Source organism: Pocillopora damicornis, chromosome 9, assembly GCF_964200805.1.
Source record: "Pocillopora damicornis chromosome 9, jaPocDami1.2, whole genome shotgun sequence".
Taxonomy (NCBI): Eukaryota; Metazoa; Cnidaria; class Anthozoa; order Scleractinia; family Pocilloporidae; genus Pocillopora; species Pocillopora damicornis.
The window spans coordinates 21,297,758-21,314,995 of NC_142678.1; the positions used below are offsets into that span (position 1 = coordinate 21,297,758).

At 39.2% G+C, this 17,238-nt stretch overlaps 1 protein-coding gene across 2 annotated transcripts; it reads left to right on the forward strand.

The window, feature by feature from the left end:
* The first annotated feature begins 332 nt into the window (after nucleotides 1-332).
* LOC113679657 (NACHT and WD repeat domain-containing protein 2-like) lies at nucleotides 333-16,434 on the forward strand. 2 transcript variants are annotated; one of them, XM_027196618.2, is made up of 25 exons: nucleotides 333-581; nucleotides 669-848; nucleotides 1,967-2,251; nucleotides 2,569-2,675; nucleotides 2,891-2,976; nucleotides 3,701-3,817; nucleotides 4,183-4,298; nucleotides 4,573-4,793; nucleotides 4,982-5,248; nucleotides 5,778-5,986; nucleotides 6,296-6,438; nucleotides 7,123-7,225; nucleotides 7,575-7,787; nucleotides 8,278-8,608; nucleotides 9,094-9,396; nucleotides 9,711-9,930; nucleotides 10,278-10,425; nucleotides 10,804-10,851; nucleotides 11,187-11,358; nucleotides 11,647-11,827; nucleotides 12,535-13,856; nucleotides 14,286-14,411; nucleotides 14,643-14,800; nucleotides 15,293-15,440; nucleotides 15,627-16,434. In XM_027196618.2, the coding sequence occupies exons 2-25, from the start codon at nucleotides 676-678 to the stop codon at nucleotides 15,719-15,721; spliced, it is 5,292 nt and encodes a 1,763-aa protein (XP_027052419.2). In that variant the 5' UTR covers nucleotides 333-581; nucleotides 669-675; the 3' UTR covers nucleotides 15,722-16,434. The 2 variants fall into 2 exon arrangements, with proteins under 2 accessions (XP_027052419.2, XP_089038675.1); XM_089182549.1 differs by lacking the exons at nucleotides 333-581; nucleotides 4,183-4,298.
* Nucleotides 16,435-17,238: the final 804 nt, after the last annotated feature.

Here is a 17,238-nt window from a genome sequence, read left to right on the forward strand (position 1 = left end):
GGAGGCGAGCGTGGCCTAGTGGTTAGGGCGCTGCACTTGTAAGCCGGAGGTCCCGGGTTCAAGTCCTCCTCCCTGCCACTGGATGGATTTGTCTTCGGTGGCCCCGAATTCAACTCCTGCACGCTTTGTAAATAGCCAACTGGTCTGCCTCCTACCAGTTGGGGGTTTTAACAAGTTTCTGTTCATTTACGATATTTGTTTCCTTATTTACAGTGTCCCCAATTAGCACAGCAGTGCTAAAAAATACACAGATACTTAAGTAAAGTTATTATTATTTATTATTATTTAACAGTTTGGGATAATTCGATAGCATTACACAAACACCCTTCCCAAACCGCACTAATCCCTGACTCAGCGTGTTTACCTATTGCTGTTGTTCCGGGTTCTCATTCTGTATGCATGTTTGTCAAGCCTGCGTTTTTGTCTAGGACAAGTAATTCTTATTAATGAGATGAAGGTTGTCTTCGATTGTCTGCCTCAATATGTTGAGGAATCTTTGATCAGGACGGCCGATCGACGGCATGCGGTCAAGTTGTAAATTTGTGTTTGAACAGCTGAATCGAACTCAGTCAAGTCTGCAGGTGATGACTATCAAACATATGACGTCCTCTCCTAGTGATATCTTTGTTTATATATTTCTTAATCCTCAATTTGTGTCTTTCCTTCAGTTGAGAGATGGGGTCGGGGGTGAGTTCGAAGGGTACCCGGGCGACTGTACACGCAGTTGTGGGTACTGTCAGATTGAAAAAGAATACGCCTTCTCGTAAGTCTTCAGCGTCAGACTTGGCTCCAAGCGAAGGACAGACTACTCAGGCTGAGGGTTCCAATGATATGGAGGTCGAAGGAAGGTACTGCTGCAAAAGTAACTCTACTTTACTCTTACTTTTGACTTTTCATAATTTAATTTGGTGATTGAATATTGAACCCGGCAACTAAACTTCTCAATCAAAATCACATTAACTTTTTTCATCTAAGGCCAAGTTCAAACGCCGAGTTTGCATGGCTGATATTACCATTACTGCCCAAAATCAAAGGTTACTCTCACTTATTTACAGAAATGATCAAGATCCAAGTTATCACAAATGTAAAGTACAAAAGATAGATATAACGTGAGTCACTTCAAATGAATAGAAATAATAGACTTCACCGAAAAAACTCAAATTGTTACTTACTGAGTCTTGGTAATTAGACACTGGAGCTTAAATTGTCAAGAGTCCATTAGTCGTAATTTTGTGTCTGAGATTATCTACTAAGTGAAAGGAATTGACTTAAGGGAGTCGCAAGGTGTTTGCACAATAACAATTACAAATCAAAAACCAACAAATAACCAAATTAAACTAAAAGCATATTTGAAAAACTTATCCTTTTATGAACTCTCAATAAGTCTCTCTCTCTAAACTCTCACTCATTTTGCTCGTTTCTTAAGAGCAGCAAACAAAAGTCTTCCTCTTCAAACTTTCTTTGGCAGCTTTAAGATTAACCCTTTAACTCTCATAAGTGATCAAGATAAAATTTCTCCTTACAATATCTATACTATATCAACTAGATAAGTGATGAGAATAAGGAAAAAGATCACTTTGGGGATGATTAGTTGATCCAATACTAAATTCTCTGAACTAACATTATAAGAATTGTATAGTTGACAGTAAAGAGAATTACAAATTTGATCTGGGAGTTAAAGGGTTAGTAATCCTATAACTGTGATTCAAGTCCTTCATTGAATTTTTTTAACCCTTTAACACCTGAGATCTGATTTCTAATTCTTCCCTCCAGGTGCTACACATTTCCTTGTAAATATTTGCAATAATTTGGTATTAGATCAAGATAACAACTTCTACCTGATATGTTTATGTATTCTCATTACCTGTTTGCTGAATAATGTATGGATATTATAGGGAGACATTACATGTCAATCACTTCTGGGAATTAAAGGTTAAAGAGACGATATAATCATTCTGTGTTACAGGCAATTGAAAAGTAACAAGAAGCCTGTTTCTCAGACTTCAACTACCACCACAAAAGAATCTTCTAAAAAAGGAAAAGAGAAAGGGAAACCCAGTGAGTCAAAAAATTCTTCTCCAAAACCTGTTAAGCCAGAAAAATCTGGTGATAAGGGCAAACCAGCTGTAAATAAAGTCACAAAAACTTCAGAGTCAAAGAAACCAGCATCAAAAACTGTGCCACTGAAGAAAGCTACAAATGGTAATGACCGACAAAATGTTGCTCGTAAGAGTGTCCAACTCTCAACCAGGTAAGTTTGAATCATATAATGTGATTTATTTTGCATGTATGTTACCACAGTTTAAATAAGGTACATGTATGTCATGTCATTTTGCAGTCAATAGTTGAGTTTTGTACAAAAGCCATTTTTGACTTGTTAACAGGCCTCTGGTAAGAGGTTATTTTTGCAGTCAAAACAGGCTTAAGTATCCAGTTCCTTTTATGAGGATGTGGCTCTTTTAGGGCAGTTACTAGACTTTGTAAAAAGGTAAACCAGTTTTGCTGTGAATGTAACAAAATTTTCCCAAAGTAATCATAGTAGTCAGTGGATATGTTTTTGTTTTCTAGATCTGATTTAGGTCAAAGGGCTGAGAGAGTTTTGAGAGGTTTCATAGAAGAAAACTGCCCTCTGAATTCAAGGACCGTTCGGATCTTCCTTAGCTCCACGTTCACTGGTAAGGAATGGCACTTAACATTACTTAGCTAAAAGGGAGATGACTTAAACCAAATGGGAGAGGAACATACTTCCTTTTATATAGTGTATAGGCTGACTATGGTATGTTGGAGATACAGAGTGATTAAAGGTACTGCTAATGTTTATTCCATCTTTTGTTCTTGTGTTGTATTACATTCTAAAGATAAACTATGTTCATTGTTTTCTAACTTGTAGACACAGAACATGAGCGTAATGCTCTCATGGAACATGTGTATCCAAAGCTGAGACAATTTTGTGAGAAGAGAGGCTACGAATTCCAGGTGAATCTCAACTGAACAGTAATTAATTATTGTATTAAAGATCTTTTATTAGTTGCTGGATTCTACGTAACCATTTACCAGCCTCAGAGTTGTGGGTAGAATTCTAAAATTGAGTATTTTCTAGCTCATAGAGCATATTCTTTGTTGTATGTTATTAATAACTCTTCCTCAGACTCTGCTACTGATTAAAACCAATCTGTCAGTGAAGGGTTTTCATTTATAAGAAATATCATGTGAGGGGTAAAATGTAATGAAAAATAACTGTAGGACATAATACAAGTGTTGGTGAAAAACAGCAGTTTGTAATTTTACAAGAGAAATCTGTGTTGTAGGCAGAGAATTCTCTGATCTCCTGAATGTTTACCAAACAGCCTAAATGTAAATAACATATGCACTTAAGTTAGACTTCCATGTCATGAATTATCCATGCATCTGTCAGTATTTGGTTGATATTGAAGTTGGTCGCTGCTAGATGAAGGGTGAGAGAAACTGGATCAGTAGTCAGTTGATGTCAGAGAAATGTTCTTAGCCATTGGTTATCAAGGCATCGAGACTGACATTGACCAACCATCAGTCAATTAAACAGACTATTTAGTGACAGATACCCCTTATTACCAGTAAAGGGCATGATCTAATAAAAAGATTCTTAATATGCGATACTTCTTATACAAATTAAGCACCAATCTCATGACTTTTTTGGTTTTTTGTTTTTTTTTAACTTCAGGTTGTAGACATGCGCTGGGGAGTACGAGATGATGCTACAGATGCACACATGACAACTGAGCTGTGTTTACGGGAAATCAAAGCCTGTCAAGAAATCTCTGTAGGACCAAATTTTGTGGTGAGTATTTGGATTGATCGAAAACTCATTTTCCTTTCTTTAGAGGTTAATCAAGAGACCTCTATTATATGCTTTGAATTAATTAATACCTCTTACATTTAGTAACTGATTGTCATTTGATTTCCACATAAAAATATTCACTGCTAACAACAACAACAACAAAATTTAATTACCTAGTTAGGAATTAAAATATATAATTATCTAACAATCCCTACCTGCAAAATAGCAAAGCTAATTGAGGCTGGAGGGAAATAAACATTACAAGAAATTCTTCAATAAAATGTTTACCTGAACTAAGGAATGACTAAGGATTCATTTATATACTTTACAAGTGATTTCTATTTTGTGGACTTTTCTTTTAACAGACTTTGCTGTCAGAAAAGTATGGTTATCGACCCTTAATGCCATCAATTACTGCTCAGGAGTTTGAGTTGATTCTCAGTAAAGGCTCTGAAAACAAAATACATGAACTTCTTACCAAGTAAGAAAGGAAGCAGTGGAGAAGGCAGGGAGGCTTATTTAATTTATGCTATTCCTAGCAGATATGAGGTTTTTTTTTTGTATGACAGCATTTAATGTATATTTAGAGAAGGCCCTTTTGTGTACACAGGTGGTAATTCAAGGATTTACCCTGATGGGCAAATGTCCTCAATTCATCCAACAGGCTAAATACTCACAAGGCACTTAATTTGATGGCTTTTATATCTTTTGGTCATACAAGTCAAATATAAACAGGTTTTTTTTTATGATTGTAGGTGGTACAAGATGGATGAAAACTGTTTTCCTGTATCATACATTCTCCAGCCAGTAACAACTTGGATACCAAACTTCCTCAATGATAGCTGTGATCTGTCTCAGAAGGAAGAAGCACAAAAAAAGTGGGAGAGTGAATATAATCTGATGAAGGAATTTCTCCAGCAAGCTGCAAAGGAAGTGTTAAATGATGAGGATATCTGGCAGAAATATGTCATATCAGGTAAATTGATCCAAAGCATGCAATTTTTATGTTGCAGCTGAATTTTTATCTCAGGGAAAAGCTTATTAAATTTCTCAGTCTTTCAGCCATGACTTTAAATTTTTACCAGCATTGTGAAACAGATGAAATTATTCAGTGTTTTTCAAATGTTTAGTTATTGTCTTTGAGAATGTTGTATCACGTTTTAGTTTCTGAGGTGGAAATAAAACAGGGACTCCTACAAGTTGAAAACCCAAAACGATCTTGTGTCTGGTTTCACCGTGCAATCAATGGTCTGGACTCTGATTCAGACAACCCAGAAGCGTTGAAATACACTGATCATTGTCCTGGTGGAATTTGTCTTAATGATGGTGCCCATCCTCAGGCTCTTCTACACAACTTGAAAAATGAGAAAATGAAGGAAGCTGTGGATGCTGAAAATACTTTCGCCTACAATGTTACTTGGACACCAAATGGTGAGAATTTTTTTAAATTATTATCTATTCTGTGCAGTATTATTGATCTGATAAATGTATTATGAGTGAATTTATATTTGGGCTTTATTAAATGATAAATATGATGCACATAGAATTATTAAAATTCACACTTTTTTTCATTACTCTTGATTTCTTGGATTGGAACTTTGTCAAATTAAGTACAACTTCCCTGTTATATTCGCCAAACTTTTCATGTCCTAATGATGATCATAGTAACACTGTAGTTTGATATCTAAGCAGCTGTCATGGCCGGTGAAGGCAAGGGAAGTATGAATCCCTTTCATTAGACCTGTAGGTTTTATTACTATGCCATGCAAGAATTTCAGATTGCAAATTACTTTGCTGATTCATTCCCACCCCTCCCCTCATCAAAAATGGGGCAACTGTCCCATATCCCAGTTTTACCAGCAATGAGGCAGCCTCTCCCCACCCCCCTGCCACTCAATGGGATTTGTCATGTACATGTAGCTCGTCACATGACTAACAAATCACTTGTTTTTATCTTAAGGTATTGATCCAAGTATTGATGAACACAAGAAATATCTTGATCAATTTTGTAAAGACTTTGAGAACAAGATAAAGGACATGATATCAGCGGGTATTTCTGAGCACAAAGAGGCTGAAAAAGACAATTTACTGTACTCTGAAGTGGTGCAGCACACACTGTTCTGTAAGAGGAAACTTCAAGTTGTTTATGGAAGAAAGTCAACCGTTGGGGTAAAAACATTGGAATTACTAGTCAAGAATCAATGATCCTACTGTAGAAGCACGCCTGCTAAAACTTGGTTAACTCAAACTTTTTTAGTCATTTACCAGCTTAAGTTGTTGTAACTAACATTTTCGCCATATTACCGTCATCATCTTCCTTTACCACTGTCACGGTCCTCATTACTCTCATGATTGGCATATGATTAACCTCAAAGGGTTTTTGCACCTCCATGGCTCACTTAAAGCCCACCACAATAAGGTTTCCATGCTGTTGACACAGAGGCAGACATGTGGTAACTTCAATTCATTAACCTATAGGAAATTGAAGATTATGTCAGGAGTCCAAGTAGGTACCCCCTGGTGATTCATGGAAAGTCTGGTTGTGGCAAAACGTCCGTTATTGCCATGGCGGCCAAGTCCATAAGTGAACTGTTGGATCAGAAAGGTTGTATATGTCTCAGGTAATAAAAAGTTTTTTACGTTCATATCAAGTACTTCCCTAACAAACACTGAAATGACCACTGTAACAGAACTTGTTTTCATTTGGCTTTTTGGTTTGTTTCACAATGAAATTGTGACAGGGGAACGCATACCTTCCACTTTCAAGCTGATGACTTGGTTTAGCCTATACTAATACAATGGATAGCGTTGAAGACGCGCTCTGATTGGCTACTCAGACTCCGAATATCCTTTGTTCTTCACCCCCATGCAACGCGCGCGGGATTTGCGGCCGAAAATATTGTACTCTTAGCAGGGATAAATGAGTTAAAATTCTCTTTTTGCGAAAGAAAGCATCCATTCACCTTCACTTAAGTGAATAGTTGTTAATTTTTTGAGAAAAATATCTCTTTCTGGCTTCACCGTTTTTCCTTCACCAATAATCTAAACTTCAGAAAAAATAGCAGGGAATCTTCACTTATTGTTGATTATTTAATAGTGTTTTCCTGAAAGTAAATTACTGACTCGTTGATAGTTTGCAAGATAATTCATTTTAATTATCTCGTGTTAATATTTTCATTATTATTATTATTAATATTATATCTATTGTTGTCATCGTTATTATTTTGTGTCTATTACACATCGATCCTTCACTTGTGAAACAGTCAAAGTTATAAGGTAAAAGTTTAATATTTATCAATTTGCAGGTTTCTTGGCACAACACCCAAAAGTTCCACCATCCTCCGTGTACTGAAGTCGATCATGCTACAGATTAAACACGTCTACGGTCTGACAACGAAAATTCCTCGTGTGAGTATCAAGCGCTTCGGGGGAATACTCCGGATCCAAAGATATTCATGTTCACTTGATGTAGCCAGGCAGGCGTCATAAATGCTTCAGCGCGAGCGTTTCTTCGCCGGCGAGAAAGGATTGAGGTCTTGATATACACGAGCTGGAAAGGATTTGGTACTGATAATTATTAGTGCTAGACCCCAGGCAATCCTCTCCCCGACTCTTCTCAAATCTTTCTGCGAGCGGAGAAATACGTGTCCTGCGGTGGCTTACGTGTAGCTGTACCTTACCCCACCCCACCCCCCCCCCCCCCCCCCACTGACTGCATTGATTCCATTTTTATCGTTATTTTTTTTTTTTATTTCAGTCGTCCAAGGGAGTGTTTGATCAGTTCCCAAATTTTTTGTCCAGCGCTACTAAAGATAACCCATTGATAATCATCTTGGATTCTTTGGATCAACTTTCTCCACTGCACGGTGCTTGGAAATTAATATGGTTTCCAAGACAACTTCCTCTTCATGTAAAGTTTATTGTATCTACTCTTCCTGATCAAGAATACAAATGTTTTCCAATTCTTAAGGTGAGTTTATCTGGAAATTGAAATATTATACGGACCCCAAACTAAAACATATATCAAATTATTGATACACATTTTCAAGCAAGCCAGTAGGAGTAAATCAAAAGAGAGCAAGAATCCAGAATTGAGAGGCAGTTACTGACCTGAACAACTTGTAATGGAGTGTCAAAAGGAATCCTGAAATGATTTGAGATTTATTTGGCTTTGCTTTACTTCGCTCAATGTTGGGTCGCGGAAACTCACGTCAATCCCGTAGTTCCGAATAAGATGCAAAACTAAAACCAATCCCACCTTGAACACTCGCGATTTTCCCTTACTTAAGGCAGTTTGCTTAAAATTGCTTAGAGTTGTTGTGGGCTGTTTGTAATATTTTTCTCTTGTTCTGATCGACAATTGTGAATTGTGATTTTTTTTTTTCCGAAATTAGCGCAATCATGCGCTAATTTTCCTGAACTTCTGTCCAGCTTGTTCATTAATCATTTTTCTATCTCAGGCTCTCTTCAAACATCCAAAATGTTTCGTGTCGGTCCCTGAACTGTCTTCAGATGACGTGAGTGATATATTGACCAACTGGCTGAAGTCTGAGAACAGAACCCTCCAGGACCGTCAGTTGCAGGTGCTCAAAGACGCCTTCAAAAAGTGTCCCCTTCCTTTGTTTCTAAAGATCTCTTATGATGAGACCAGACTTTGGAGATCATATTCCACTATCAGTGAAACCTGTTTAGAAACGACCATACGAAAGGCTATTGACAAGCTCTTGGAAAGAGTCGAAATAAGCCATGGCGAGGTTCTTGTGCGACGCGCTCTTGGATATATTACAGCAGGTAACTTTAATATAATTTCGTAGATTATCTTGGGTAGATTATCTTGAAATTTTCCGGAAAAGATGAAAAATCGTTACAGGAGTTAGGATGGAAAGGCGAGTTTTTGGCGGTAAACAGCGGACTATGGGAAGACATCGATGACAGGCCCACAAGTCGAGAAAACGGATGGAAATCCATACTAAAGGCATGTCTGCGTAGCAGACATTCAAACACCAGTGGCTCCTTGCGTTGCATTCTCTGGTGAAAAGTCGTGAGAAATTGGTTTTGTTTTGTGCTTTAGAGCGCATATTTACGGAGTGGCTCAAAGAGCAAAGAAATCTCGGTGGCCATTCAGAGCAAAGGACAGTAACTCAAGGAGCCAATCACAGACCTTCGTCGAGCAAAACCGGTGCAATGGATTAGTTAGGACGGTGAAGTGTACACTGTCTATTTGTTTATTTTTTACTTCTTTGCGTAATAAGATTATTATCTCCCTTTATATCCAGCTTCTCTTGGTCTCACTACAAACGAACTCGAGGATATCCTGTCTTGTGATGAAGACCTACTCCATGACGTTTTTCAGTACTGGACCCCACCGATCAGGCGTCTCCCCCCCTTGCTGTGGGTCAGAATAAGGGCGGATCTCTCCTCTTACTTAGTGGACAGGGGAGCGGATGGAACTCAGGTCACGTGTTGGTATCACCGTCAGTTTATTCAGGCTGCGGAAGACAGATACTTGTCAGATGCAGTGGAGAAGAAGCGTTTACACACCCATATTGCTGATTACTTCTTGGGAAGAAATTACGTCGGTAAGTAACCATGCTGGGGTAATTCCTTTTAGATAAAAGCTGCCGAAGCTTTTTATAAACCAGCATAATTTTGAAATAAAGAAAAAGTGCCCTTGTGTTTAGATTCTAGCATACAAGTCACGCTTTTGAAGTTTCAGTTCGTATGCAGAGTAATTTAACACCAGAGTTAACACCATTGTGTTAAGCACTAACACACTGCGAATGTCATAGTAAATCAGGGAAACCAAAGGGAGTTACATTAGGTAACGTGAAACAGCATCTGTTAGGTGGAAACTCCGCGGTTTCTCGTCAAGAAACGTTCTTTTTGTTTACAGAGGAAGACACCAAAGAAACGACCCTGATTCACGGCAAGCAAGTGCGTTTAGCGAGTATTTCAGGACAGCCCTTGTTATTATCCAAAGGTCGTTACAATTTAAGAAAACTTCATGAACTTCCCGTACAACTGATTCGCAGCCAGATGCTGGATGAGCTAAAGAGTGAAGTTCTCTGCAACTTTGAGTGGCTAAGTACCAAGATAGAAGTCCGCACACTGAGGTAAGAAAGGAGATTAAAAAAAAACCCTTAATTTGTTGTAGCCAGCGAGCCCGCCCTCATCATTACGCTGCGGGGAGCATTTCTCCGCCTGCGGGAAGATTTGGGACGAGTCGGGAAGAGGTTTTTCAGAGGTCTGGCGCTAATGATTAAATATGTTAGACCATTCCTAGACCTCTTCCCAGCTCGCCTTCCCCAAGACCTCCGCTCGTGCCGAAGAGCTATTGACGAGGAACCGCTCGCAAGCTAACTGCGTTGGAGATAATATATGCGAACCTTGCTATCCCATCTGCTGCAATTTTTTTTTCACCAGTAATACAGCAATAATTTTTTGTTTGTCAAATTTACAGGTCGGTGCTGGATAATTTCCATTCAGCTATGAACGCTTTCAATGATCCAGACATTGCCGCTGTTGCAGAAACTCTCCAACTCGCACAAGACGCTATTTTGAGCGACCTCAACCAATTACCAGCGCAGTTTGTAGGCAGGCTCTACGAGGTAATGCTCTCAGTGTCCTATTTGCAGCTGTAATCATGGTTTATTCTGTCTTTCGTTTGCTGTACGAGAAGATATCTTTATATCCGAAAGAATATCTTTATAATCCACAACGTTTTACACGCTGATCTAACGATTCTTTTGCCTATTTTTTACATCAAAGAGCCTGAATTTCCTTTCCATTCGCAATTCGACACAGTATTGTCGTATCTCTTAACTTCGCATGGTTATTTCTCAAGAGATTATTTAACATATTCTAAATCTTTTGATTTTGAAGCTTTTGTATTTCCCTTAGGTTCCGTTTCGTTTGTTTAATTTAGTACAATTGGCCTCTGTAAGCTTTTCAACACTTATGTGGGTATTTTTTGTTTTTTTTTTCAGTGTAAAGTGCAGGATCCATTTCATGTTGTTCCAACCAATCTATCCCCGGTAAGTGTGTGACTCTAAGCAAATCAGTGCCTTCATTGTAAGGTCAGTCACATAAGTAACTGAATACTTGTTTCTTTTCTTGGCTTGTCTTTGGTTATATACTTTTCCAAGCATGTCTCCGGTAACTTTTTTTCCCGTGCTCGTCCACGGTAACATGTTGCCGTCGCGTGTCTTTGGTTGCATGTTTTCCTGCGCATATCAGCGCTCAAATGTTTTTCCGCTCATGTAAGCGCTTTATATGTTTTCCCGCGCATGTCACTGGAATGTTGTCCCGCGCATGTCACCGGTTATATGTTTTCCCGCGCTTGTAATTGGTGGCACGCTTTCATCATCAGGTCCTAGTCAAACTAGTCCAGGATTCTCGCAACCCTCCGGAGCCGGTACTCATACCGTCCAGAGGTTTCTTAACCCCCCCAGGCGGACAGTTGGTTCACACACTCGTGGTTAACTCCGCTAGTGTGTTGTATGGATTGGCGGCAACTAGCAACGGAAAATACGTTGTCACAGGTATTTTACTTTCCTTACTCGCTAGAATTTCGTAGTTTAAAAATCAACTCCAATTCTCTTAACAACCCCATTGGAGACACTATTTCGCCCTCATCCTGAAATTCAGGAGGGGTTGCTTGTTTAACTTAACGTAACTCATACTAAACATCTGTTAAACAACGACGATTCCATTTTTTTAAATTCAGGTTAGTTTTTAAACGTGGACTATAAATCCTACTTTTTCTACCAATCGTTTTTTTTTAACTGTAAATAAGATCCCAGCTAATCGTTTTTTTTTTTTTGGTGTAGGCTCACAAGAGGGAGTCGTTAAGGTCTGGGACAATAACGACGGCTCGTTGTTCCTGACCGTACCGGAGGCTGGGGATGAGATTGGAATGATCACGTGTGGTTGTGACGATGACGTCATCATCGTGTCTTCTAAGACTGGAATTAGTTTGATCTCGTTTGAAACTGGAGAAATACTTCAAAGGTGATATTTGATTGCAGTAGTTATGTTTTTGCCATGTTAGTCATAACATAGCGGTGTTTTCAATTTTTTAAAGTCGATGGTGATCCGTGAGTACATTGGTTTTACTTTAATTTTCTCTGTTATTGGTCCAGAAAACATGCACCACCCTCACAATATAATCATTGGATTCAGAATTCAAACCCTTCACTCCCAGGTCATTTACCTTTTCCCCCGCTGCGTGCTGTTTCCGTGTTTTTACTTTGAATTTTTTTTTTTATCTTTGTGAGAACAGTATCAATTGATCGTCGAAAAACCGAAACCAAAGTGATCACTACGCCTAATCATCACAAAAGAAAACGTTATCGTTAGCCGTTGAGAACTCATAGTAAAACAGGCAAACTATCCGGCAAAAGCGCGGGAAAACGCGCGAGAAAACGCGCGGGAAAACGCGGGTGTTCCAGCCACGATTAGTAGTCGATTTGCGTCTCAATGGTGGAGAGAATAGTGTGAGTTTCCTGGAGAGAGAGCGAGGCAAAGCAAAAATAACTCAATTGAAAATTGCTCTATAATCCTATGTTATGATTATATTAACCGACATCTTAACAACTTAAACTTGTCGCGACTTAAGGACACCCTTTTTGATCTAAGATTCAGTTGCTTATGATTTTACCAAATTTATGGAAGTAACATGACTTGGCTTCTTTTCTTTTCGTGAATTTGAATAATAGAGTGGAAGTCAAGTTCTTTGAGGGTTGTCCTCCGTTTACACTAGCCGGCGAAGAGGGATCCAAAGTGGTCTTCCTCAAAGAAAAAGGTTTACACGTCATCTCTGCTTCTTCTGGAAAGTTTTTGCACCAATTTTCAGGCATCTTTCCAGTCGGTGGCGCAGGTCAGAACAGTTTACTAACCTCCTGGAACGACTCCGTAATATGTAACTCAAAAGAAGATGAAAACTCTTTGAAGGTGATCGATACGTCTGACTACAAAATTCTTCATGCGATAAAGGTTTTTAGTGAGAAGGACGAAGAAGAATTCCTTCATCTTACCCAAGTAGCAATGAAATCTGACAACGAAGTCCTTGTTGCCAAAAAAATGAAGATAGATTTGTACTCGGTCGATAGTGGTGAGCATTTGCGAACATACAAATGCAAAATAGACGATTGGATTCGAAACTTGTCCCTGGACCCCGCCCAGAATATGCTTGTGTTTCCTAAAGAAAATAAAGTCGCCCTTCTTGATCTCGAAAGCGGCGAAAGGAAAGATGTCCTACCCCACCCTAACTTCGTTTCGAGAGTTTTTGCTGTCGGCTATGACGTCATTTTAACATCGGGCGGCGACAATGTCGTCCGAGTGTGGGACTTGACCCGAGAAGATGTCCATCAACAAGTAGAAAAACCCGAGACAGTATTGAACATTTATTCCATTCCTGGTGATTCTCGACACCTGGTAACGCTGGGACGATTAGGGATTGACAATTTCTGTGTGACCATATGGGATTTAGCGACCATGTTACCACTACGCAAGGTAACTGGTATAACAACAAGTTACCTTCAGATCATCAACGACAGAAGAGCTGCTATTCGCGTCAAAGAAAACGTAGCAATTGTGGACTTACATACGTGGAGGGTTGTCAACGTCCTTAAAGGAAAAATCCCTCCTTATGATTTCCTCGGTGTAGACGATGTCTGTGTTGTGAACGATAGCACTGAAATCCTTACCTACTCACACGATCGTAAACATTTGACGCTGTACGACATCGAAACGGGAGATCAAGTGGCCACGTTAAAATCAGGCCATGATATCCGTTCATTTCTGGTGAACTCAGAAGGAACAGTCGTCGTATGGGATGCACCCAAGCCGGCCGACCAATTGCACGTGTGGGACTTGGAGACTAGAGAGCAAATTTTTGTTATTAAGAGGGAGGGGTGTGAGAGACTAACATTGACGCACGCTGGGTTTACACCGGACGGTGACTATTTTGTGTCCAGTGCGAAGAAAGGGAAAAAAGAGAGCTATATCCGGGTTTCGGCGGTGTGGGATATGAGGAAAAGTGAGTATGACTAGGTGCTTTTCTTTTCCTAACGAAAATTTTATCACATGGTTTAGATAACCGACTTGCCATAAACGTGCACGGGACGATGCCTCAGAGCCTGCTAAAGCGTTTCGAAGTGCTCAAGAAATGCAGAAACAAATTTGACTGTTTAGTGTACGAGATGCTTTTTATAAGAGCTTTAAAGCCAAATCTCAACGTACAATTAGACTCCATTCGGGCGAGAGTATTTTCATGATCTTCGCACCCTTTGATATCAACCCTTTGATGTTAATTTTTCGCCCCAAAATCGCTTTAAATGCTGTAATTTGCATTATCTTATATATTTTTACCTTGATAATGGAGCCATGACTACTCCGAAACGTCGGATTTTATCGTTCGTTTTTATCGTTTTATGTTTAAACATAAAAGTGTGTTTTAAAATTTCAGAGGAGTTACTGCACGATTTGCGTTACCCAAATGATACAGACACAATCTCTCTGACAATTTTGGACAACACCCGGGTGATAACAGCACACAAAGATTTGAACATTGTTTGTTGGGATATCGAGGAAGGTAAGCTCTCTTGTCATGGGGCATGAATTCGAGTATCATAGAATATCTCTCGACTTAGTCCATGGGCTTCTCCGGCCGCGTAAACCTGGGCCCTGTTGTAAGCTGCAACATCACTGATAGACTCTCCCCTGACTTCCGCGGGTAGTATTTATTGAATTCATGTGTCATCTTTTAATCGTGCCATTTATCTCTCTATTAAATAACTTTTTGTTTGTTTTTCTCGCAATCTAGCAACCCCTATCCATATTCTTCCCAGCAACCATTTCAGTAATTTGCGAATTAACATCATGGCTTCCAAAGGAGACATCGTGGTTTCTTATGACAAAAAGACGCTGATCATGTGGGACATGAGGGCGGGCGCACAGAAGGCGACATTCACCGCAGATAAGGTAAGACGTACTCCCACTGAGGTGCAAAAAATGCGGTTATTTAATCGTCCCCAGTAATCTACGTTCTTTTAAATATCAACGACGGAAGTGCTCGAGAGATGCGCAGGGCAAAATGGGAGAAACCAAGTTTCTTCTTTCTCTCCTCTTCCTACCCATCATCCCCTCCTTCGTGGTAGTGCTCGTCTCTTGTGGCCCCGCCGGGGTCGCGAGAGACCAGCCGACTAGACTAGCCGGTGGCCGTGTCTGAAAAGGAAGAGACGACGACGAAGACGAGTCAGACGCAGTTGATTTGCTTCTCATGTATTCAGAAGGCAGTTATGTCTGATACTGAGGAATGATGCGTTCTTTTGAGCTCAAATTTGAGGTCAGCTAAATACTTTACCAGTTTCGAGTCTATTTGTAAGCTGTATAACTTAGAAAGCACTTTGCGAGGTGTTGAAAACGCTTTCAACCTCTATGCATGTGGACAATTCCTTTTCCTCAATTTTGCAGGTGACAGCAATTCATCCCGTGGGAGAGGGTCAGTGTATTGCGCTTGGCTATGAAAGCGTATTGCCATTAGTGCTTCTTACTCTCCAGGGAGGAGACGTAATGCCATACGAATTTCCCACGGAGGGTACCAAGGCCATCGCTGGAACAGGTGTGGTACAAATAACACGTTTTTGAAATTTTCACCGGTCATGTTTAACTTTTAGGTTTTTGTTGCACGAACTGTGCAAATGTGAGAGTTACATGCTTTGAAACATTCCCTTTCGGACTTTTAAATATGTTCTCGTGTAGTTACTTCCATGACGTACTTCACCTGACCCTATGTTGAATTTCGTAGACATGTGGATAGAGTTCGAGGGCGTCAAGTGTGACATTGTTGCTGATGAAGATGAGAAAATAAGCGAAGACGAAAACGAGACAATTGAGCATTGAGAGGAGAAAGAAGAGCATGGGTCGGGGTCATTGCGTGATTGATCGGCTGAACGAGACTTGACAATTAACAACAGAAGTCACTACGGAGGAATTGTATGAAATGTTGAAAAGGCGCATTGCAAATGGACAAACGCGGAAGAAATGATTATCGCACTTATTTAAACCTAAAACATAATTATTTAAGACAAGAAGACTTATTTTTAAAGTGGTACGTTGCAAGAGAGGAGGCCGTAGGTTTGTCAGTGATGGTATTTCTACTACGCTTTCCTCTCCTAGAATAAGGTCTCTAACTTATTTATTTCGATGAGGTTTTTTTCTTGATTTCCTTCTGGAGTTGTCTTCGGTGTTGAAGACATGTTTAGTTATTGGTATTTATTTTCTCCGTGGCCACCAAAGCTACGGTTGTTCTCACCGTTTGGTGGTTGAGGTTTCTCTAATTCATGTAAATAAAAACTTTTAGGTAAACTTCCGCGGACGAGGGTAGAGGAAGATATTAGGGTTAGGACTCAGAAAGGATCTCTTATCTTGTGAGGGCCTAGTAAAACTAATGCAAAGAAATAATTTAAAATAGTTTAAAAATATTTAGAAATTTTAGTGTGAATTTATTCAACTTAATTTATTTTTGATAAGATCGTCGCCCGAAGGAATTCTAACTTAGTGAGTATCTAGAACAAATTACATATTGCAAAATAAATTAATGGTTTTCTTCCAAACGAAAGTGACCAACATCATCACGATATATTATATTTCCTTACAGAAGATATTTTTACCACGTCTGGAAAAATTTCCGCCTTCTCGATATTGATCTAATTTCAATATTTCTGCACGTCGACAAACACCGAAAGTCGCAGTCTGTGCATGTCTAGATAGTTTAAGCTTCATCTCCATTTTTTTTCTTGTGAATCTTATTCACCTTGAAATAAGCTAAATCTCCTCCCTCTTTTCGTCACCTCTCGTCTCTTTTTAGTTTGTCCATTTTGAAAAACTATTAAATATTGAGTTTCTACTGGTAAAGACAATTTTTGAAGATATAAACGGAAAATCAGTATTTCATGACGTAGAAATCATTGCGCAATCTCAAGCTTCGACTTAAAATCCCCAACCGTATGCAGGAAGATAAAGAACGCAAACTCATACAAATTCGAAAAGCAAAACAACCTTTTCTATTCTACTCTGGACGGAAATAATAATAATCATTGATTTGTGTTGCGCAAATATCAATCCAAAAAGAGAAATTTTCATCTGCGGAAAAGAAGCCTCCGGGGTTTTGTTGGTATTACTTTACATCTAAGGTGAACAGACCCGCTGGAGTCGTTCGATGATTAATTGTCCTTTTTGTAAAGCGCAACTCCATTTCCAGCACAAATTGGCATTCATTAAGTCAAGTTCCGGTCGATAATCCAAATTTGAATCGGATGGTTCATTTTCGGTAAATTCGACTACATCAAGAGCAGCTAAATTATTCTATCTTTTAGATAAAGTATCATTTTAGATTTCAGTTTAATTTAGATAAAGAA

Excerpts from the sequence above, each read along its gene's own strand:
- LOC113679657 (XM_027196618.2), top strand. The coding sequence starts at position 676 with ATGGGGTCGGGGGTGAGTTCGAAGGGTACCCGGGCGACTGTACACGCA. Across the intron at positions 2,676-2,890 it reads CCTTAGCTCCACGTTCACTG|ACACAGAACATGAGCGTAAT; the intron begins GTAAGGAATGGC and ends TCTAACTTGTAG. Across the intron at positions 4,794-4,981 it reads GCAGAAATATGTCATATCAG|TTTCTGAGGTGGAAATAAAA; the intron begins GTAAATTGATCC and ends ATCACGTTTTAG.